The sequence below is a fragment of the Cannabis sativa genome, chromosome 6, assembly GCF_029168945.1.
Source record: "Cannabis sativa cultivar Pink pepper isolate KNU-18-1 chromosome 6, ASM2916894v1, whole genome shotgun sequence".
Lineage (NCBI taxonomy): Eukaryota > Viridiplantae > Streptophyta > Magnoliopsida > Rosales > Cannabaceae > Cannabis > Cannabis sativa.
In genome coordinates this window covers 9,669,348-9,691,511 of record NC_083606.1, presented here as the reverse complement: position 1 = coordinate 9,691,511, position 22,164 = coordinate 9,669,348, and the positions used below count along the sequence as shown (strand labels likewise).

The 22,164-nt window shown below is 32.4% G+C and overlaps 4 protein-coding genes and 1 non-coding gene across 10 annotated transcripts; 2 read left to right on the top strand and 3 right to left on the bottom strand.

Moving 5' to 3' along the window:
• The first annotated feature begins 427 nt into the window (after window positions 1-427).
• LOC133038757 (uncharacterized) lies at window positions 428-1,794 on the top strand. Its single transcript, XM_061117021.1, has 3 exons — window positions 428-690; window positions 823-1,039; window positions 1,133-1,794. The coding sequence occupies exons 1-3, from the start codon at window positions 578-580 to the stop codon at window positions 1,556-1,558; spliced, it is 756 nt and encodes a 251-aa protein (XP_060973004.1). The 5' UTR covers window positions 428-577; the 3' UTR covers window positions 1,559-1,794.
• A 915-nt stretch (window positions 1,795-2,709) lies between these two features.
• On the bottom strand, window positions 2,710-4,362 carry LOC133038756 (uncharacterized). Of its 3 annotated transcripts, XR_009688269.1 has the most exons (4): window positions 3,790-4,362; window positions 3,606-3,698; window positions 2,989-3,509; window positions 2,710-2,845 (listed from the first exon to the last, which is right to left on the bottom strand). XR_009688269.1 is itself a non-coding variant. In XM_061117019.1 (3 exons), the coding sequence occupies exons 1-3, from the start codon at window positions 3,790-3,792 to the stop codon at window positions 3,207-3,209; spliced, it is 399 nt and encodes a 132-aa protein (XP_060973002.1). In that variant the 5' UTR covers window positions 3,793-4,362; the 3' UTR covers window positions 2,966-3,206. The 3 variants fall into 3 exon arrangements, 2 of the variants coding, with proteins under 2 accessions (XP_060973002.1, XP_060973003.1); XM_061117019.1 differs by lacking the exon at window positions 2,710-2,845 and having other exon boundaries at window positions 2,966-3,509; XM_061117020.1 differs by lacking the exon at window positions 2,710-2,845 and having other exon boundaries at window positions 2,966-3,509; window positions 3,606-4,362.
• A 517-nt stretch (window positions 4,363-4,879) lies between these two features.
• On the bottom strand, window positions 4,880-7,935 carry LOC133038755 (uncharacterized). Of its 3 annotated transcripts, none has more exons than XM_061117017.1 (3): window positions 6,844-7,935; window positions 6,668-6,736; window positions 4,880-5,999 (listed from the first exon to the last, which is right to left on the bottom strand). In XM_061117017.1, exon 3 carries the CDS (start codon window positions 5,715-5,717, stop codon window positions 4,908-4,910), a length of 810 nt encoding a protein of 269 aa, XP_060973000.1. In that variant the 5' UTR covers window positions 5,718-5,999; window positions 6,668-6,736; window positions 6,844-7,935; the 3' UTR covers window positions 4,880-4,907. The 3 variants fall into 2 exon arrangements, with proteins under 3 accessions (XP_060973000.1, XP_060973001.1, XP_060972999.1); XM_061117016.1 differs by having other exon boundaries at window positions 6,668-7,935.
• Window positions 7,936-8,213: 278 nt separating this feature from the next.
• Window positions 8,214-11,639, top strand: LOC115695688 (uncharacterized). Of its 2 annotated transcripts, none has more exons than XM_030622754.2 (5): window positions 8,214-9,005; window positions 9,766-9,802; window positions 10,003-10,239; window positions 10,344-10,391; window positions 10,915-11,639. In XM_030622754.2, the coding sequence occupies exons 1-5, from the start codon at window positions 8,707-8,709 to the stop codon at window positions 11,173-11,175; spliced, it is 882 nt and encodes a 293-aa protein (XP_030478614.1). In that variant the 5' UTR covers window positions 8,214-8,706; the 3' UTR covers window positions 11,176-11,639. The 2 variants fall into 2 exon arrangements, with proteins under 2 accessions (XP_030478614.1, XP_060972998.1); XM_061117015.1 differs by having other exon boundaries at window positions 9,766-9,825; window positions 10,074-10,239.
• Window positions 11,640-11,793: 154 nt separating this feature from the next.
• On the bottom strand, window positions 11,794-11,875 carry TRNAS-AGA (transfer RNA serine (anticodon AGA)). The gene has a single exon. It is a non-coding gene; the product is annotated as a tRNA-Ser (tRNA).
• Window positions 11,876-22,164: the final 10,289 nt, after the last annotated feature.

Genomic DNA, 22,164 nt, shown 5'->3' with positions numbered 1-22,164 from the left:
GCTACAAAAAAATTTAAAAATTTTACTTTGAAAATATTTGTGAAAAAACAGTTGTTTTTGCGTTGTTATTTCGTTGAGTACATGTTGTTTGACAAAATCCTGTTTGATTAAAATTCAGGAACATTAATAGACATAGAGAAAGATGATGATGACAGTTTCAAATATGCATTTGTTGCATTGAATGCTGCTATAAAAGGTTGACCAAACTGCAAACCAATCATCGTGGTAGACGGTACATTCCTAAAGGCCGCGTATGGAGGCACGTTGCTCACTGCCAACACACAAGATGCAGAATCTAAAATTTTTCCACTAGCATACTGCATAGTTGATTCTGAGAACGATAAATCGTGGGAGTGGTTCTTAAAAAAAATAAGAGAAGCATTCGGGGTTCGAGAATGTCAATGCCTAATATCGAACGGTACATGAAAGCATCATCAAAGCAACTAGGAAAGTGTTCCCTGAAATAACACATGGCTACTGCATCTTCCACCTCTTGTCGAACCTCAAAACAAAATTCAAGAAAAATGCAAAGCATTTCAGAGTGCCATTCTTTGCAGCTGCAAAAGCTTACACAGAAATGGAGTTTGAATTCCATATGAGGGAGCTAGACAACTTGGATAAGCGCATAAGACCGTACCTGGAGAAAATTGGCCATGAAAAATGGTCAAGGTATCATTCAGAAAACAACAGGTGAAAACTAATAAGAAGGATAAAATTAATGATATGTTCAACTATTTATAGCGTTGTATTTGTGTTGTTTTTGCGTTGCGTTTGAGTTTTTTTCCAAAAGTAGAACTATGACAGAAACTGTCCAAATTGTAGGTACTCTACCATGACATCAAACATAGCTGAGGCACTGAACTCAGCAAATTTAGCAGCAAGGGAAACACCAGTGACAACATTAATGGAGTGCTTGAGGGCACAAATGCAAGAGTGGACATACAATAATAGAAAGGAGGCACAAAAATGCACAACAAGGCTGACACCATCATCTGAGAAAAAACTCATAGGGAACTATGTACAGTCATTGCGACTAACAGTAAGTTCAGATTGTCGTTCGCATAAAGTAAAAAAAAAAAAGTTGTGTTTGCATAGTTTTTTGGTTGTTTTAAAGTTGGTTTAAAACATGCAGGTGAAACCAGCAAACCAGAACCTGTTTGAGGTGATAGATGAAGACAGAACAAGAATAGTAAACTTGAAGGAGAAGACGTGCACATGCAATAGATTTCAAAAAGATGAAATGCCATGTAACCATGCAGTCGCCGTCATGAAGGACTTGAACATAAACACATACAACTACTGTGCACAATACTACACATCAAAAGCATGGCTGCAAACATATGAAGAAACAGTATACCCAGTTGGAAACGTAAGAGAATGGGAACTTCCAGATTTTTTTGAAGAAATCATAGTGTTGCCTCCAAAGGAGAGAATCAAGTCTGGAAGGCCGAGGAAAAGAAGAATGGCAGCAGCTTGGGAAACAAAGAAACAAAACAAGTGTGGCAAGTGTGGACAAAAGGGACATAACAAAAAGACCTGCAGAAGAATTACAGCATAGAAGTGGAAACAACTACACATCAGCCAAAAAACAACTATATTAAAACATTTAGAAAACACATACTGCATATTACGATTGGTTGTTACATACATTTTTTTATTGTGATTTTTTATGTGGAGAGATATTGATAATAGGGAATTGGTATTATTATCATTAATATACAAAAGAACATCAAATATTATAGTTAAATAATTAAATGAGTGGAAGAAGGTTGAAATTAATAAGAAGGAAAAATAAACTACAAAAAGTTATTACAAATGCAATTTAGTTGTTTGTCAGATGGTTGTAATAAGGTTGTTAATAGTATGCTGTCATGACTAAGAGTAAATATAAAGATTAAAAATCCATAAATATGAACAAATTAAAAACCAATTCCAATTAAGAAAAAAACATGATAGAAACAACAACTTGTCTATGATTATGAACATAATCTGGTAATAGAAAAAACAAAAGCTACATAAAAAAAGTAGTATTTCCAACAACAACCAATAGATAACTAAGACAAATTCTTCTTTGGACCCTTTGGAGGAGCCTCATCTTCACTATCAATAAATTCCACTTCTTTCATGCGAGCATACTTATAGAACAACACAGCAAGCCTATCACGGTGTTGCTCAACATCAAATATGGGAGGAATCGGTTTCATATCAATAAAGTATTCGGCGAACGATGCAACGAAACAACCACGATCCGCAAAACAACCAAAAAACAACGACGAGAAAAACTTAAAAAAGGAAAATAACATTACAAATTTTAAAAACATTTGAAAATAAAAAATAAAAACAACTTACTTCGAGGTTTGTTGAGGCAAACCATCAACCTTAACAACTTCGAAAGGGTCTAAACAAACCGGTTTGTTTTCCTTTTTGAACTCATCAAACAAAGCAAAAAAGTGGGGCAACAACACCGCAAATGGCTGACAAGCTTTGATAGCAGCACTATCTTTCATAGCAGTCGACAAGGAGTTGTACATGTACACACGCCTTTCCTCAATATTCAATCGACCAAGAATCCAATGTGATTCAGTCTCCATATGGATGATAAAGAAAACATGATCGCACAAATGCCAAGGGGAACCACATAACATTTTTCTACCTCTTATATAATCAGCAATGGCATGGCATGTCAAGTGCTTATCAAAGAAAGATTTTTTTCCTGTGCAATAAATTTTTCATACAGAGCATGAATGGTTTTGAAGAATAAGCAATCGGTGGTTGTGAACTTAACCTTTGGCTCCTTTGCATACTTTCCTTTTTTACGTAGATAGTAAAAAATGATGTCCAGATGCTGAACAATAAAAAATGAGAAATGTTCGAAAATCAGAAAATGAATTATATTTCAACAACTAAAAAACAACTAACAAACAACATGAAGAAAACTATAGACTGAAATTTTTGAAAAAAATCAAAAGAAAAAATAAATTAACTTACAGAATTAGTCAAACATTGGCCAGGATATGCAAGCTTGTGGAACCACATCTTGGTTGCAACATCTTCCACGCCAAAACGAAAAGGGGGAACAATCTTATCCTTACCCTTCAAGTAAACCTTCTCCTTGTCATGACTAACATTTAAAAAAAATGAAACATAAATAGTAAAGTAAAAAACAAAAAATACAAAAACACAACAAAAATGCTGAAAATAAACACTTACGGATCTTTCTTCGATCGGCGTCCTTCACCAAGCCACAAGTCAAAATCAATCTCGTCTTTATGTTCTACATCTTCACCAATCTTATCATCGAGAGGACACAACCCAGCCACATACTTAACAACTCCATAACCAGAACCATCTTTAGAACTAGAAATGGAAGAGTCATACTCCATAAACGGAGACGTCAGCGCTATGGGTTTCTTAGATTTCCTCTTGTCAACAAGAGGAGTTTCTTCAACGGGAATTGGGTCATCTTCAAGTTCAATGTTAGAATCAACATTGAGACCTGTTGCACCCATCTAATATATTTTTTCCACAAAAATGAAAGAAAATAGACAGTGTTAAACACAAAAAGTATGAAGAAACTAAAAAACAACCAAAAAAAAAAAATATACCTCAAAACAAACAAGACGACGATCCGTAACCTCAACATTTTCAGAAACTGAAATCTGTTTACAAGGATCACCACCAATTCCATCTGAAGACATCTGTTTATATATGGTATTAAAAAGGAATTAGATCATGATTAAAAAATAACAACCTTTACACAACCAAAAAACAACACAAAAGCAACATTACCATAAGCTCAACTGCTTTTACCCCGGACTGAACAGTAGCCTCAACATCTATTTGAGTAGGGCCGTCATTGAAATCAACGAAATTCTTGATACAGAAAATAAAGGAAAAAGAAAATGGAAAAAAGTGAAGTTATTTTTTGTGAAAGACTTCAACAACTAAAAAAAAAACTACATAACAAAATAAAAACAACAAGTAAAATAAGAAGACCAACAATAAATTGCGAACAACATAATCTACAAACACAGCCATATAAATAACATAATAAATACAAATAAATAGTCTGAAAATAGTTGCAAATTTCTGAAAAATAAAACATAACAAGCGACATAACAATAACATAGAATTACAAGAGCACTACCTAAAACGGACTTACAACAAAATAAACCACACAAAGTAACTAAAACCTAGTTACATTGTCTACTTATCTACCTTCTCCTCACTATCAGTGGCATCATCATCAACTTGCCATTATCATTTTTTTCTTTTGAGTCAGAATCTTCATCGGCTTGACCATCCTTCTCTTCACCTTCACTACCCTCCCCTTCCTCATCACCCATAACATTCTCTTCTTCATTTTCATCAATTTCTTGCATTCATTTAAATCAAAATCTGCTTCATCACCACCTCCATCATCATCATTGGAAGAGTCACTGCCTTTTTCCTATATTGAAATTACAAATTAAATTAGTATAAAACAACTTAAAAAAAACCGAAAAACAACTATTGAAAAACTAAAATACCTTGGCATAGGAATCGGCAAAAACAAGAGAAAAGCGTATGCATTGAAGCAATACGAGCACCAAAAGAAACAACCGTGCGTACACAAACTCTTTCAACTCAACCAAATCAGATGAAATCTTCTGTTGGGAAGTATGCAACGAATCGATCTTGACCTCCAACCCATGAAATTTCTCAGAAAAGGCATCAAGCTTGACAGAAATGTCACTCTGAGCAACAGTTGGCTCTTCGGGAAGAGGAAGACTCTTGTAAGAGTTGTAGTCGGTGTCGAACTTGAAACTGCTCAGTTTCAAAGCTTTGAACTCACCAGGTAGTGAGCCTCATATTTGAAAGTTGCACTCGATCAAAAAACACCAAAATTAAAATTTCAATTATGAATATTAATAATAATGAAAAACAACACAAAAACAACTACTGAAAAACCAAATTACAACAAACAGATATACCTTATCTTTGGAAACATCAAAGATAGTAGTCTTCAAAACTTTGAAAGTGGGTTGACTATTGCATGTCCACTGAGTGATCCTTGGAATACGAGAGCTTTCCTTTTGGCAGTACTTACCTTTCATGTACTTACAACACTCGTAGAACCAAACTTGAAGAACATGAGGACAACCAATCAAAGTGTAAAAAACACTCGCCCTCTTTCCCGAACTCCTTGCCTTCCTAACCCCCTCAACCCAACTATCAAGCTTACCCTTCAATGAGGAAATAGTCAATTCAAAAGAACTCCGGCCCCAAGCAAATTCATTGTACCTCCCACTATCTACAACATCTAAAATAGACTTGGGTACATTTTTATGCTTAGTGCCACTAAGCAAGAACCACTCCACGAAATACAAAACTGCCAACTTCACAGCATCCTCATCAGAATCACCCCACCTCTTGGTGGTAAAACATTCCCTACCGCATTCCTTAGTGATAGAGGACGAAGTTGGCCAATATCTTTCACAAAGACTATTAACCTCTTGCTTAAAATCTAACACACTACAGTCACCTTCACAGTCTAACCCAGTAATCAATGCAAATTCCTCAATGCTAAACCTAAGCCTAACACCGCGTATCATTACCCACAACTCAGCATCATTAGGTTGCTGAACCTCACGGAGCAACAACCCATGAAACACTTGGGGTTGAACTTTAAAATCGGGAAGGTAAAGGAAATGACCAAAACAGGTTTTTGAAAACATTTCAAGCTGTACATCTGAAAGACAAGACTTAATGTTCTCTATCACCTGGAAAGTAGCAGTGGAAAAGGCTTTAGCAATGAATAGATTCTTCTAGTCATAAATATAATCCCATTCCTGTATCAATATAAACAAAATAAATCAGGACAAAAACAAAAAAAACTAAAAAAAAAACAGAAAACAAATAATAAAAATAATATTTTTTTTAAAAAAAAAGGACACCTTAGGGGGATTTTTCTTTGGTAGGTCAAATCCTTCAACCTTCACTGAGGTCCTAGCATGGACCTGCAACAAAAAAGAAATACAAAAGCAACAAATCTTAGATACAATAACAATGAATATATAAAAATGTAGTAACCAAATTACAGCCAATAAAAAACCTAAAAACAACGTTTATGAAACCCTTACAGTTTGATAAATGTAAGAGATAAACAACTTTCAAAAAAATACAGTAACAACACTGTCACAACTTAAAAAAAAAACAACTAAAATATTAACAACACTGTACAAGCTCGTTGTTATGAAATTTCAAAAATGGTAGTCGATAATAGTAGTGTGACAAACAACCGAGAAAAAACTGACAATAAACATATACAAAACTAAAGAATAAACAACACTGAAAGATCTTGTTGCAATTGAAATTAGTAAAATGCTTCTCAATACCAATAGTGTGTAAAACAACCGAAAATAAATTCACAATAAACATATAACCAACCAATGGGGAAAAGCAATTCAAAACTGTAACAAAATACGAATTGAACTGGGCAATTTTTCAACAACCAAACAACAACTGAATAAAAACAACAAAACAACATCAACCACAATACATGACAGAAATACATAAAGAACACCCAAAAAACATAAAAACATCCTAATAAACACCTAAACCAGTGACCTAAAAAGCTCATGTAAAAATTAACACAATAAAATGAAACCAAGCAAATTTAAATTACCTTTGATTCAACTTTGGGCTTTTGGTCCTCACCATGCACTTCATCCTCAAAATCAGAATCTGAGGAAACCTAGAACAAAAAATGGGGAAAACTTTAAATCATCAAATGTAACACCAGAAATAAAACAACCATAAAAAAACTAAAGAAAAATTTAAAAACAACAAAGAGAAACTTACATCGCGTGCAGACTTGGAAATTTTTGCTCTCTTAGTCTTAGGAGCATCTACTTTAACAGGAGGGGCTCTTTTCTTAGTGCCCGATGTCTCTGGAACATCAGCCACTAAATTTTTAGCAATTTTTTTTAACCTCATCTTAGGTTCGACTTTGGAAGTAACAGTTGGAGCCTTCTTCGATTTTTTAGAAACTTTCTTCGCCGGAGATGGTGATTTCGAACCACTTCTAGTGGTTGCCATTTATATAGAGAAAAAATAGAGGAGGATGACAATGTAGGTTGAGGAAAACGTGGGTGAGGGCTTGGAGAAGGTGATTGTGGGAAGAAAAAATTGGTTAGGGCTTGATAATGGTGATCGTGGGAAGCTCGGTTTGAAGAGTGGAAGAATCAGGTAAATGAAAAATTCAAAAAAAAAAAAAAAAAAGAAAGGATTTATGAGGTGGCGTGCGTGTACGTGTGTAAGGAAGAAGGGAAAAGGTAAAATTGTAATTATTAAACTTTTTGAAAAGTAAAATTGAAAAATGTAAAAGTTAAAAATGTTTAAAAAACCGTGTAAGAATAAAAATGTAAAAAAGGTGTCAATTTTGACATGAGGTGTAAAAATCTCTATAAAATACAATCATGCTATCAAACTATGCAACTCATTTAATATTTCTCAATTAGTTAAAAAGAAAAAAAAAACATACCATTTGTGTTTTCTTTTTAGTATCAACCAACAACAACAACCTTCCCATTAATGTGTACCAAAACCAACAAATCTAACAAGATTTTATTAGTTTTGTATTTTGATGAAATCAATGTAACAAACAAATACTCAAATAGAGGAGAGGAAGGAGAATTAAAGAATTAGCCCTTTTAAGAAAATAGTAATTTTCTTTGGATCAAAATTTGGTATCCAACAGTAAATTTATAATATTTTAAATAAAATTGATAAAAAGGGTCAAAGGTATTATAGAAGAGGGGACAGTTGTGAGAATTGACTCAAAATCTTTTAAAAGAGGCAAACCCAACTGTCATCTTTTGGTAAAAACATTGGCTGAGCAAAGCAAAAATGTAGAATGTCTGATTCTTCTGACAAAATTCTGATACCCCTAATCTCCTACTTCTCTCTCTTAGACAATCTAACAAAGACCACTCTTTGACCAAATCTTAGCCCTCCATTTTCTGATCTCGCCCTTTTTAAGCTAAAGCACTTTAAATCTACTTATTCTTCTTTCATATTTAGGTAGAAGCATCCCCTTGTTTTGGATAATGGGGACACACACCTAAATACCCAATTTTTTTTTGTTTTTTCTAAAATCCCAAAAAAATAAAAAACAAATCTCACTTTCTTTCTTATAATAACACATCACTAATACTATAATACATTATTTTTATATAATTTATATTCATCAAAATAAATTATGAGAAATTGAGAGCTTTGTTCTTCTCCAGGAAGAGGTCCAGCTCATCCCGGTTAGATCGGATCTATTGTTCAGCCACTTTTCTTTTCTTCCTTTAATTTCATCTGACGCCACTAGTTTTTCCCTTTCTATCATCCCAAGTTTTTTTTTCCTTTTTTATTTTTATTTTAATTATATATAAATAAATAAAATAAAATAAAAAATAAATAAAAAGACCCATGTTTTATTCATCATCAAAATCCATTGTCTGACCAAGAAAAAAACAAACCGAAACGAACAAAAACAGAAAAACCAAAAAAAAAAAATAAATTAAAAAAACAAAAAATTCTTTGTTCTATTACTACACACCTCTCTTTTAAGATTTTCTTTTGTATATGCCTGAGATTGAGGTTGAGGTTGAGTCAGAGCCATTTTTGGTTGTTGGGTAAGTTCTTATAGCTAAAAAGAAAGTATTTTTATTAACAATGGGGAACGTGACGGCCGGTGTGGCTGCGAAATTCGCCTTCTTTCCGCCGGACCCGGCGACGTACGATGTTTTCCGGGAAGAGGATGGAAGATTGGTGTTTTCCGGTGTGACCGCGGATAAGAACGTGGACGTCCATTTGGTTGAGACGAAAGGCGGGAATAAGATTGTTGCTACTTTCTGGAAACACCCATTTGCAAGGTTTACTCTTCTTTACTCCCATGGCAACGCCGCTGACTTGGGTCAGATGCATGAGCTTTTCATCGAGCTCAGGGCTCACCTTCGTGTCAACATTATGAGGTTTTTTTCTTCTTCTTCATTTTTCAAGGTTTTTGTTCTGAAAAATGGTTTGATTTCTGGGAATTTCTTTTTGGGGGCTTAGAAGGGATTTGGTTGAATTACCATGTTTAGAGATTTTGATTTTTGTGATTATTATTATTATAATAATAATTTATCATATTTTTTCTGTTTTCAATAATTGGAAATGGGTTTGTTTATTACATGTTTTTAAGTATTATTATGAGTATTAATTAGTTTTGACGATGATAATAATACTTAAATGGTTTAATGCTTTATAACGTAATTACAACATTGTTTTGTATTCAATATATCATTCTGATTCAACTTTGAATTTAAATCAATAAAATAAGAATGTTTGATATTATTAGCTGTCTTTAACAAGGACTGCTTGTAAGGAAGATATATTAATGAATATCGTCTACTCCTATTAAATGTAAATGGTCCATTGTTTTGATTTTTTATCCATACCAACTCTCTCTGTATATTTTTACCATATGGTAAAGATAATTGGTGGTTTTGGCCTTTTTTTTTATTGACTGGAGATTGGATTAGACCTCATACTATTGAGATGTTTAGATGGTTACACAGTCATTCCTTTTCTTTTAAAGGAGGCTAATTTTACACTTTTTGAAAGTGTCATACATTATTACTCTCCTAATAGTTATTACAGTTTTTATCTAATAATATAATGATAAGGAACCTTTTTTCTCTTCTTCTTTTGTTCCTTTATGACTCACTTCATATCTTTTTTATGTTGTAGTTATGATTATTCAGGATATGGAGCATCCACTGGCAAGGTAAGAGATGAAGCTTCATATTGGTATTTTTCTTTTGCTTTTTAAAATGTAGTTTTGATTGTGAACTATGAAAGCTTTATGGAAAGTTAAAGTGGGGGTGTTTCACTTGGGATTTGGCAGTAATAATTTTGTTTTTCCTGCTCCTTATTGATTTATTTCTGTTTTTGATAATTGGTTAAAATTTTCTCTTTTTGCAATAGCCGTCCGAGTTCAATACTTACTATGACATAGAAGCTGTGTATAACTGTTTGAAGAATGAATATGGTGTTAGGCAAGAGGATTTGATTTTGTATGGTCAATCTGTTGGAAGCGGACCGACCCTGCACTTGGCTTCTCGGTTACAGAAGTTGAGAGGGGTAGTTCTTCATAGCGCAATCCTTTCGGGTATTCGAGTCTTGTATCCTGTCAAAATGACATTCTGGTTCGACATTTTCAAAGTAAGTATAAGTAAGATGGCTTTTAATTCTCCTATAACTTCACTCTTTCTTTGTTTTTTTAACTTGGTTTTGTATTGATTGAAATGTCCTCTTTGTATTTCCAGAACATAGACAAAATACCAAAAGTCAACTGCCCAGTTTTAGTTATACATGTAAGTAATTTTCTCTTCAATTCACATGTTGGCACTTTTCTTTTAATTATTTCTTCATGGCCTATTTTGATGTAGCTCAAAACACATTTATGAAAAACTGAAAACCAATCTTTATGTTTTTCTTTTTGAGTTTTGATTCTAAAATTTTACTGGGATTTTCAATCATATTAAATAATGTACTTAGTAAAGAAAGAATTTGACCTGGTTGTGTGCTAATGCAAGTGTTAGATATGAGAACATGGGGGTTTGTGCTTTGCTAGGCTCTTCTATGGACCCATGCATTTGTGGTCCTTTGTATTTTTTAAAAGAACAACTCTAAGAACACATGTGCAGACAATGAATGCTGAACTGGTTTTGTGTCCATACTTGGAGAAAGAAAAACGCTTCTTCTCTCTTCTCATTCGTCGAGTCTATTTCCTTCATTTCAGGAAATGTGTCAATTGACTTTCTGATTATCTTCCACACTATGATTTTTCAATACTTCTCTTTGTGATGTATACTTGGCATGGACCATAATATGCAGGGGACGAATGATGACATTGTCGATTGGTCCCACGGAAAGCGTTTATGGGAACTGTCTAAGGAAAAATATGACCCCTTATGGGTTAAGGGTGGTGGTCACTGCAACCTTGAAACTTATCCAGAGTACATTAAGCACTTGCGCAAGTTCATAAACGCAATGGAGAAGCACAACTTGACAAAGCAAACAAAGAAACAACTCACTACTAACACAAGTATCACAGAAGTCAAACATAACAAGTGCTTAAGATTTGGGAAAAGATAGCCGTCTCTGATTGATTGATTGATTGATTGATTGTTTTTTTCTTTCGTTGTTCTTCTCCTCGTCTCGTCTTTAGGGAATTAGACGACCGAAATGGAGCTCTTCAGCCATAACTATTGCTTGCCATATCATGATAATGTAATCTTAAGTCTTTGGCAGCTAAGCTAGTTAGGTGGCTTGGTAATATTTTCTGAAGATCAAGAATTAATAAGGACCATATATGTGGGAGCTTGTTTGATCTGGATCTGATTCTGAAGACCATTTTTAAGGTAGGAATTTAATGCAGTTACCAGTACAATGCACATGGCAGTAGTGTGTTCCTACTATTCTTCCTTCCTCATCTGGGTTTCATGTATAATTATTGCTCAGCCTTGTGTAAAACTTTTCAGCTTAATTTAGAAAAAATTACAAAAAAAAAAAAAAAAAAAAAAGTAATATTGGGTTGCCTTTCTTTTCACTTTTATAAATTTTTTTTTTTATTTTTATTTTTATTTTATCTCAATTTAATATTCTTTTTTCCTTATAATGCAAGAGTGAGTGACTAATATTTATAGCATTGGAAGAAAAATGTGTACTTTTGCAAACATTTTTGGAAAATAAAAAATAATATTTAGAATCAATCGTGAGCGGCAGGATTCGAACCTGCGCGGGCAAAGCCCACATGATTTCTAGTCATGCCCGATAACCACTCCGGCACGCTCACAATTTGATAATATCGACTCTTATAGTTTATTATTCTTTATGATGTACTTTTTTGATCAACAAAACGACATGTCGTTTGTTTATGGTGAAACAACACGTAGTTCTGCAATATAAATTAGAATCACACGTAATAGTAACACAGTCTAAAGAAACAAAAAAAATAAATAAATTTGCACAACAAATTATATTTACATAATATCAAGAATTAGTTAGTTAGATTAGGTAAAAGTAAGTTGTTATGGAAATTTTTATAAATATACAATATACAGTAGAATTATTAATACTAAATAGAGAGGTTATAACTAAATAGAGTTATAACAATAATAACAATAAATAATTATTAATACTACATTATAATAGAATTATTTTAGAGTAAATATAATAGTAATACACATGTTACAATTTGGAATAAAATTATTAATTTTATGTAAATAAATTTACAAAACATATGTATATATTTGATTAAGATGTAATTATTCTTATATAGAGGTATACTTTGTTAATACGGGACTTAGAAAATGTATAACTAATTACAATTTAGAGGTTATTCTTATTTATAACTGGCCCAAATTGGGACTTGATTTTTTTATAACAAATTAGAGGTTATTCTTGAATAGAGTATTCTTAAATAGATGTTCTACTGTATATATATATATATTAATATTACATTAAAAAAACGTTGTTTAAAAAGAAAAAGTTTATAAATCGTGCAACATCAGCATTTCATATTGTGGTTGCCAACATTATTTTAAAACGTTCTACGATTAAATAGACGCGCCCAGAAATCCACCTTTTTTGGCCTTTCCTGCACGTGCTTTTCAAAATTAAAATAGAAAGTAATATATATCCTCAAGATCTAATAAACGAAATTAAAAAACCCAAATTGAATGAGATTGAATCAGAGAACTCCATTGACAAAAAAATTGATAGATTTAAAAACTGAAGAAGAAGATGCGATGCAGATTTGTTGTTGTATACAACAAACAAACCACCATCTCACTCAATTGATCAATACACCTATCATCTCATAAAAAAAGAGCATGTAGCTTCGCGGAAGGAGATCTACGATGGTATCTTCGACATCCTAATCTAGATTGCAACATGAAACAAATAATCATGAATCGTATTCTATATATACGATTAGGAATAATTATTTCAAAATCATTTTTTGATATTGTAAAATTCATATACTAAAACTCATAATACAATTCGAATACTCTATACAGTTAAAATGCATCGTATTAATATGAAATCACTATGTTGAAACACGTATACTTTGTTAATGTTGTTAGTAACTAAACAAATATGATATTTGTTAATTTTGTTATGTATAGTGTTTTATGAACAAATAGGAAGGAAAAATGGTGATGAAATCAAATACCCTATTAAATAAAAGTTAAAATATTTTAAAAAATCAGAACAAAGTAAATAATAAAAAATTTCAAACATCTACATAAACACAAACATAATGAAAAAATCTATTAAATAAACTTGTTTTGTCATCTCCACCATCATCTTCATTCTCCTTAGATTTCTTAACATCATCCTTAAAAAGGACATGATCTGTATCATCTACTTTAGCAGTTTGATTTTGTTCTTTCAACCATTCATGTTTACTTGAATAAAACTCATAATATTAAATGATGGAGCATCATCTTTACTACCTATAAAAATAAAATTTAAACGTCATAATAAAAATAATAATAAACAAAGGAAAAAGAGTGATTAATAATCAAAATTATAATATAAATACTTATATTAAAAACTAAACAATAAACAAAAAAATAGTTTACAAATCAAAAATAACTTGTGTAGATTGAATATTCTCATCCAACCTTACCATTTTAATTCATCTTGATTTTTTAAACCAATCACTTCAACATCATTTAAACTATTATCCTTCTAAAAAATAAATTCAGTAGGAAAAAAAACAATATAGAAACAAATAACAAAAATAAACTTAAAATGAAAGTAAACACTCACAAATTCAGCATTGTCATCACTCTTATCAGGACTTCCATTGCCATCTTTGGCAACTTTTGTATTTTCAATAGCATCCTTCAAATCATTGAACTTTAAATCCATATAAAATATCAAGCCTTCATTAATCTTCGAGTCAATATATGACTGAATGTTCAACTCCAGCTCCTTAAATCTACACTCTAAAACCTTATTCAAAACTTCAATAGAACCATCAGTCTTCTTTCATTTTTCACATTTTTTATTTTTTATTTTTTTGATGAACCTCCCTATGTAAGGTATTATGAACAAGCTGAGACATAAAACTAACAAGAAAGCTATATAAAAAATGACCAAAATAAATACCACAAAAAATCTTACGTTGAACTTCAATCAACATGGAATTAATATTTTTAACTACAATGTTATTTTGATTAGGGAATAACATGAATTTTCCCTGAATCTTTTTACCATGCTTGAAGTATAAATTCCATTCCTAAAACAACACATAATATACAACAAGCAAATAGTAAACTTGCGCTTAAGGGTGTAAACAACAAAATGTACACAAAAGTAGAAATAAAACATAAAAACAATCAAAAAAAAAACAAAAAACTACATATAAACCATAAAAAAATGACAAAAAAAAAAAACAACACAGTAAACATAATTAAATGTTGTAAATTAATTTTTACATTACTAACACGTTAAACGACCCATCACAATACTGAACAATACAATAAATCATAACAATACTAAAAAATAACAAATACAATAAACCTAATTTTTTTAACAACATAGCGAACCTAAATTTAATATACAGCTATGCAAAACTGTTGCCCAATCACTTCCAAGCTATGCAATGAATGTCTTTTTGCTTCCTGTAGAGACTTGTCAGGAAATGGAACAACTAATGTGCAAATTTTGGTGGCAATCCTCTACAAAAAATAATAAAGGCATACATTGGAAGAGCTGGGATAAGTTGACAATTCATAAGTCCAAAGGAGGTATGGGGTTTAGAAACTTACGAGATTTTAATCTTAGTTTATTGTGTAAACAAGGATGGCGTCTCTTAAGTAATCCGGATTCGTTGGTAAGCAGAATTTTTAAAGCCCGTTACTACAAGAATGGCAACTTTCTTTCGGCGGAATTAGGTGGTAATCCGAGTTTTGTTTGGCGGAGCATTTACGAAACTCAAGAAGTGGTTCGGGAAGGAGTGAGAAGTAGAATTGGAAATGGTACTTTGGTGAGTATCCTCCGGGATCCGTGGCTGCCTGATTCAACCAATCCAAAGGTAACTTCTTCTCATCCGGCTTTGGTGAATCAAAATGTTTCTGTGTTGATGGTTACTGGAGAAATAGCCTGAGATGTTGACTTGGTGCGAGATTTGTTTAATAACAGGGATGCTAGTTTAATACTTAGTATTCCCTTATCTTCAAGTCGGGTTTGTGATTCATGGTATTGGCATTTGGATATACTGGGCATTTTTCTGTGAAATCAACATATAAATTTCTGCAATTGAAGAAGGAGGCTGGGGTGATCTTGAATGATTTGGAAGTGTGGAAGTCTATTTGGAAGCTGCGTGTTCCTCCCAAAATAAAGGATCTGTTATGGCGTGCAACCTCGAATTGTCTTCCCACGAAAACAAGGCTGCAATCTAGACATGTGCTGATTGCTAATCTATGTCCTAGGTGCATTGATCATCCTGAGACACCCTTACATTGTTTAGTAACTTGTCCTTTTGCTTCTCTCTGTTGGGATTCTGGTGGAATACGGACTCATATTCAGGGGGTTATAACCTTTGCTAGTTGGTTGGAAGCCATATTTAAGAGAGTAGACACAGCTACAAAAGAACTGATTGCAGCCACCTGCTGGGCGATTTGGAAGACCAGGAACGATCTGGTCTGGTCTGAGAAAAACACCACGGCTGAGAGTGTAATGGTCCTTGCTCATACTACCCTTTCCAACTGGTCTCAAGCTCAAGACCGAAGCTGTGTTCCCACACCAGCTTATTTAACAGATGCTGATGGACTAGTGAAATGGATGAAACCAGCTGCTACAAGGATAAAACTAAATGTAGACGCTGCAACTTTTGACAGTTATGGAACTTATTCTTTTGTATGCGTAGCAAGAGATGAAAATGGGTGTTTGATAGAGGCTCTAACATGCTGTCGGGCAGGTACAGTTCAACCGGCTTTGGCCGAAGCCATGGGGGTTCGGGAGGCTTTAAGTTGGGTGAAGAAAAAGGCGTGGCATGGTGTAGTGGTAGAATCCGATTGTCTCTCCGTAATTCAAGCAATTCGTAGTAATCTTCCTTTGTTATCCTATTTTGGAAGTGTTATTTCTGATTGCAAATTGTTTTTAGAACAAATTGGTGATGTTTCTGTTAATTTCATTACACGGTCTGCTAATAGTGTTGCTCACTCCTTTGCGAGGGCATCCTATTTTGTTGCTGATCGTACTCTTACAAGCAATGATGTTTCTACTGAATTGCTTCATGTAATCTCGAGTGATTGAAATTAATAAAGTTGATTAATTTCTTCAAAAAATTTAATATACTGCAATAATATAAATAATTAAACAGATAAACAAAAAATAAACTTACATACAAACTACCAAAATAATAATCACATTAACATTACTAAAACGGACAAACAACAGTAAATTAAAGTAATTTTAAAAAACTAAATATGAGTAAACTAAATTTTACAAGTTAAAAATTAATCTAAGAAAATTAAAGTGAGGATGGTGAATGGAATGTTCAACATGTTTCTAAGAGCTTTCACAGAGATGATGTCTCCCTTGTAGTAAGGGTTGCATCTAGAGAGCTGAGTGGGGAGGACGATATGGCTTGGCACTACACTTACAATGGCTTGTACACTGTAAAAAATGGGTACTAGGTGGAGTGGAGTCTCTCAATCGCATTCAAAGTAGCTGCTCCTCAAATGAAGTGATGGAGCATTGGTGGTGTACTATATGGAGGTTGCCACTGGCCCCTAAAGTTCGCAACTTTGTTTAGCGAGTGTGTAAGGGTTGGTTGCTTGGTGGAGCGGTTGACCTCTCTTGTGGTGGGTGTGGGGCTAGCGTGGAAACTATTATTCATAGGTTGTGGAAATACCCAAGTGTTAAACAACTATGGTCTAGCTTTTCCTTTATCACCATTTTCCCAATAATCATCTCGAGCCAATATACTTCATAATGGCAATTCAAGTCAGGATAGTCCCCTTTTGAAGTGGCAAAGGCCGGAGGAGGGCCAAATCTGCATCAATTGTGACGCTGCTATTCCGATACATGGGAATATGCACTGGCTGACCCAATGAAGGACCAGTGTGGGCTTAAGCCCATGCTAAAAAAAAATATTTCTTTTACTTTTTAACTAAAAAAAATCTTTTAATTATTTTAATTGCCCACAACAAATGCGCAACAAAATGAAAGATCAATAGTTGAATGATAGTTTCACAGTAAGGATGTATTCAATGCTATTGACAACGAGCTTATTATTCATTGTTTTCAAAACATGAAAACTCGTCGATGACAACTCTAAAGATATGAGCTCAAAAATTGATATATTTACTAAAATTTTAGGATATTGAGTATGTTATTGTTGGGTTTTATGTCCTAAATAAAACTCTATTTCAATGTAATCCAGATTATTCAATATCAATAAAATAACAGAAGTATTTTTCATTCATTTGTGTATGTTTTGGTTCATCTTATCAATTGTTTGTCTATTTGATTTATAAATTCATTCAAACCCTTTTCACATACTTGATCATATTTATTATGTTGTCAACACAGTGGAAAGTAAACATGAATATGTGATTAAAGATTCCTAGATTTATCAGAACACTAGGGTTTTACTGATATGACAATCTACAACAGAGTTTACTTGCATTTGGTGAAATGCTATGTTCTTTCCAGAGCATTGGTTAAAGTAAAGCTTGGGTTGGATGCATGGAGTATGCATTGGAATGGACCGATATTGATTTTGATATAGATTTATTAAACTTACCGTAATATCTATTCAATTCAATATCACTTAGTTGATCCTAGATCAAATGATCTTAATCCTGATATGATTAGGCTCAATCTCAAGAGTGTTATTCGTGTTCTTTGATTTGTTAGTTAAGCCTACTTTTGGGTCAGGGTGATACGTACATTTTGGGAACACGGTAATGCAATTGAGTGGGAGCGCTAACATAAATATAGAATCTATAACTTCTATCTGGCGAATAGAAAGTAAAGGATGATTTCCTTCGAGCTTAACCAAACGAAAATAAATGGTGGAGTACTCATTTCACTTAGCTGAAATATCATTTATACAGGGTTAAGTGTTTTAAGGATAAAATACATTGTAGGGTGTTACGGTAATTAAATCCCTTTACAGTGTAAATCATCCATATAGAGGATCATTGATCAAATTAGGATTATAACAATGGATAATTAATGACGTGTCTATATGGTGGAACATATAGAGCGTTCTATATAACCGAGAGCGCAATTCTAAGTTCTATGCGCGGATTCAACAAAGAATTAATAAGTCAGTGAATTTAAGTTGTAAATTCTTGATCTGCTTATTGGAAGCTCGGATATATAGACATATGGTCCCCACACTAGTTGAGACAATATTACTTGTAAGACTCATTTAATTGATTTTAATTAATCAATTATAATTCTCAAGTTAGACTATGTCTATTTGTGAATTTAATCACTTATTAAGGGTAAAACAGTTAATGGAGAGTTTAAAGGGTATATTTATTAATTGGAAAACTTTGATTAGTTTTTATTAATAAATAAAATAAATGACAATATATTATTTAATAATTAATTATAGTTATTAAATAATTAGATTTGACATTTATGTGGTTGAAAGAGATAATTGGCAATTTTTGACAGAATGGGAAACTAGGAATGATAAAATAGGAAAGTTGCAAAAGTGAGAGGCTTGTTTCCATATTGCTATGGCCGGCCACCTTTGCTTCCCTTTTATCATTTATTTTCAATTTTTTAATGCCAAGTAATTCAACCTTAACCCTATGTGGTATTCTATAAATAGAAGGTAAAGGCTTCAGGTTTCACACACACATTACTGCATTATTTTCTTTCACTCAAACACTCCTGAAGCCGCCACTCCCTCTCTCTCTTTCTTCTCTGTTTTTCGAAATCCCACTAAGTGATAGAGTAGTGCCCACACACATCAAGTAGTACCTCAATCATAGTGAGGAAGACTATGTAGAATTCAGAGTCAACAAAGAAGGACATTCGAGCTCAGATCTTGATTATACTCTGCGACAGAAAGGAATCAAGGGTTAGAGATCTGAGTGGGAGGAGACATATTATTCCGCTGCACCCAATGTAAGGTTTCTCATACTTTATATGTGTTTAATTATATTCGTTTTAGAAGTTCATATTTAGGTTGTTAATCAACATACTTGTGAGTAGATCTAAGATCCTGGTAAAATAATTCCAACAGTTATATATTTTGAACATCGTTTTAAATTGCTTTTTTTTTTCTATTAGAAGATTTTTAGTGCTTGATATTTAATATCTTTTTAGTTAGGAATTGAAATATTGAATTATGTTTTTCTTTATATTTACTTGTTTTTTTGGAATATTTTCATGGGTAAATACCATTTTGGACCCTCTGTTTTACAAAAGTTACCAATTGGACCCTGTGTTTTGTTAAATGACAAAATGGACCCTGTATTTTCTAAAATAGTACAAATAGGACCCTGAATTGATTTTTTGTCAAAATAAAGTTTAATTATAATATGATCTAAAAGTGCTATGACAAAACTGTTTATATTTTTTGTATCTGTTTGTATTAAGCATTGTCTTCAAGTTGGTTGTATTAAAAAAAAGTTGTCAAAAATTAAGCTTAGGGTCCTATTTTTACTATTTTAGAAAATATAGGGTTCATTTTGTCATTTAACAAAATATAGGGTCCAAAATGGTATTTCCCCTATTTTCATATACGAAAAAAATTTGCAACCACCTTCCAATTAAATTCTATGTCCGCCACTGGGAATATGTGTGGCCTTGAGACTGTTATTCATCACCATAAGTGTGCGGTAATAGCAGCTGCTGGGCGCAATATGCATGGCAGTTTCTTAGTCCTTGTGGCTGAAAGTTTGGCTATTTATTTGGGGCTTGAGTTATAGCTAAGAAAATGCAGCTCCATCCTTAGTAAAGTGGAGTGCAATTTTAGATGAAATTCTTCTCTCTAACCTTACTTCTCATTGTATTGATTTCTGCATGTAAAGAAAACCTGTAATACAATGCACATTGCCTTGCTACTTTTTCTTTGGTCAAAGGGTGTAAACCGTGTAATCAGTGTTGGGTTGGAGAGATTCCCATCTGTTAATTCATTTTCAAAAAATAAAATAAAATGAGCAATGTGGTATATACTTTAGCTGCATACTATATTTGGTACAACTATTATTGTTGGAATGAAAAAAGAAAAAGGTTAAATTTGTATGATGTGCGTTGGAGTTGGTCTTAGGACCGAACAAAAGTATAATTTTATTGATGTTATTAATTAATCGTAGTGTTGATTTATAGAGTTAATAGTTAAATAATTTATACTGTATCAATTTTCATTCTGGTATTTAAGAAACAAAACATAAAATAAATTGCAAGAGAATGTATCTTTTATTGCTAATATGACAAACCATTTTCAAAAGATGAAGAATAGATGAAAACATGCTCATGCATACATCCCTTTCAAACAAAAGAAAAGGGTTTTACAAAATGGTTTATTAGGCAAAGGTTTATAATTTTACTGTCAATAGAATTTTTGACAAAAATACGGTCTTCTTATAAAATAACCGTAAAGCAATAAAATAAAACAGAACAATTAAAACAATAATGGAACAACTAAAAAATAATCGTGAAAACTTAGTATAGTACATAGTATAAAACTTACATAAAAAAAAAAAAATTGCCTGAAATTTCAAAATGTGGTATAAAAACCTACAAAAAAAAACAAAAAAAAAAAAAAACAAAAAAGATTTGCATTGGGCCTGGGTGGGCCTGAAACTCCTCTTTTTTCAGTGTTCCGTGGAATTGGGCTTTAGGCTTTTCCTGCGAAGATTAGTGGAAGGGAGGCAACAAGGCCTTCTTTGGAGGGCTCGAGCTGTTGGTGAGCTATCTCACAATATATGTTGTACACACAATTAGGCACATTAGTATTAATTCAGAGTATGTCTACATTTATAGCTCATGATATGTTAAATATTACTAGTTCTGTTTACAATTATTAAACCCTACATAATACTAAGAATACCCATAAAAGTATACAAACTTTTTTTTTGCAACTGATGGTGTTTGAATTAATAACCATATTTACAAAGATAAATTCAATCACCACTACACAAATATGAGCGATGTTCTATATATCATCCTTTGGTTTTGAAGGTAAAATTTCTAGTTGCTATTGTAATTATATATATATATGTATATATAGAGGGTAATTAAGTCTATAGAACATGTTCTGTGTTCCAGTAGACTCCTTATATATTTCAGTTGAGAAAATTTTTTAGTCTAATTTTTTTAATAATAGTATATGTTATAGTTATTTAAGACTATTGTAAATTTTAAGAAAATTTCGATAAATTTATTACGTCGAAAATAAAATTTACATATTTTGTTTCACGCACAACAATCTTTTCATATGCGTGCAATAAGTACTTGTTTAAATACATTATTTTTTATTAGGCATGGCAAAATGATCCGAATTTTTGGTTCAGATCGGAGTCCCAATTTGACGGTGCGATTCCGATCAAAACAAACAAATCTCAAGTCGAATCAAACCGATCCAGTAGAAATTTATCCGGATTGGATCAGATCCGACCCACCTCAGTTTTTTTTTTTAATGATGTCCAACAACCTAACATTAATTATAAAAAATTAATTTCATGTAATTGACACACTATATTATCATTTATTGATGATGAATTTTTAAAAAGCTAACATTATATTTAGAAAATTTTATATTTCTTTATACAAATTTTTTACTTTTTTCTAAAACAAAATCTATTAGGAAAAATTGCAAAAAAAAAAATTATAAACTCCCCCAACATCATCTCTTATATTAAATTGAATAAAGACTATAGTGAAGATTTTGATTAAAAAAAATGGATTTGAAGATTTGGATCAGGTTGGATCCGACCTGAATTATTCGGATCGAAACAGATTTGACACGGAAAAGTAACTCAGCAGGTTGAATCAGCAGCTAATTCGGATTAGATCATAGTCAAATCAGATCTCATGACTTGATCTATTTACATTCCTATTTCTAATGCTAAATTTTTTAAAAATTTAAACTAATCC

Excerpts from the sequence above, each read along its gene's own strand:
- LOC115695688 (XM_030622754.2), top strand. The coding sequence starts at position 8,707 with ATGGGGAACGTGACGGCCGGTGTGGCTGCGAAATTCGCCTTCTTTCCG. Across the intron at positions 9,803-10,002 it reads ATGGAGCATCCACTGGCAAG|CCGTCCGAGTTCAATACTTA; the intron begins GTAAGAGATGAA and ends TTTTTGCAATAG. Across the intron at positions 10,392-10,914 it reads GCCCAGTTTTAGTTATACAT|GGGACGAATGATGACATTGT; the intron begins GTAAGTAATTTT and ends CATAATATGCAG.
- LOC133038756 (XM_061117019.1), bottom strand. Across the intron at positions 3,510-3,605 it reads GTCGTCTTGTTTGTTTTGAG|ATGGGTGCAACAGGTCTCAA; the intron begins GTATATTTTTTT and ends AAAATATATTAG.
- LOC133038757 (XM_061117021.1), top strand. The coding sequence starts at position 578 with ATGGAGTTTGAATTCCATATGAGGGAGCTAGACAACTTGGATAAGCGC. Across the intron at positions 691-822 it reads TATCATTCAGAAAACAACAG|GTACTCTACCATGACATCAA; the intron begins GTGAAAACTAAT and ends TCCAAATTGTAG. Across the intron at positions 1,040-1,132 it reads TACAGTCATTGCGACTAACA|GTGAAACCAGCAAACCAGAA; the intron begins GTAAGTTCAGAT and ends TAAAACATGCAG.
- LOC133038755 (XM_061117016.1), bottom strand. The coding sequence starts at position 5,717 with ATGTTTTCAAAAACCTGTTTTGGTCATTTCCTTTACCTTCCCGATTTT.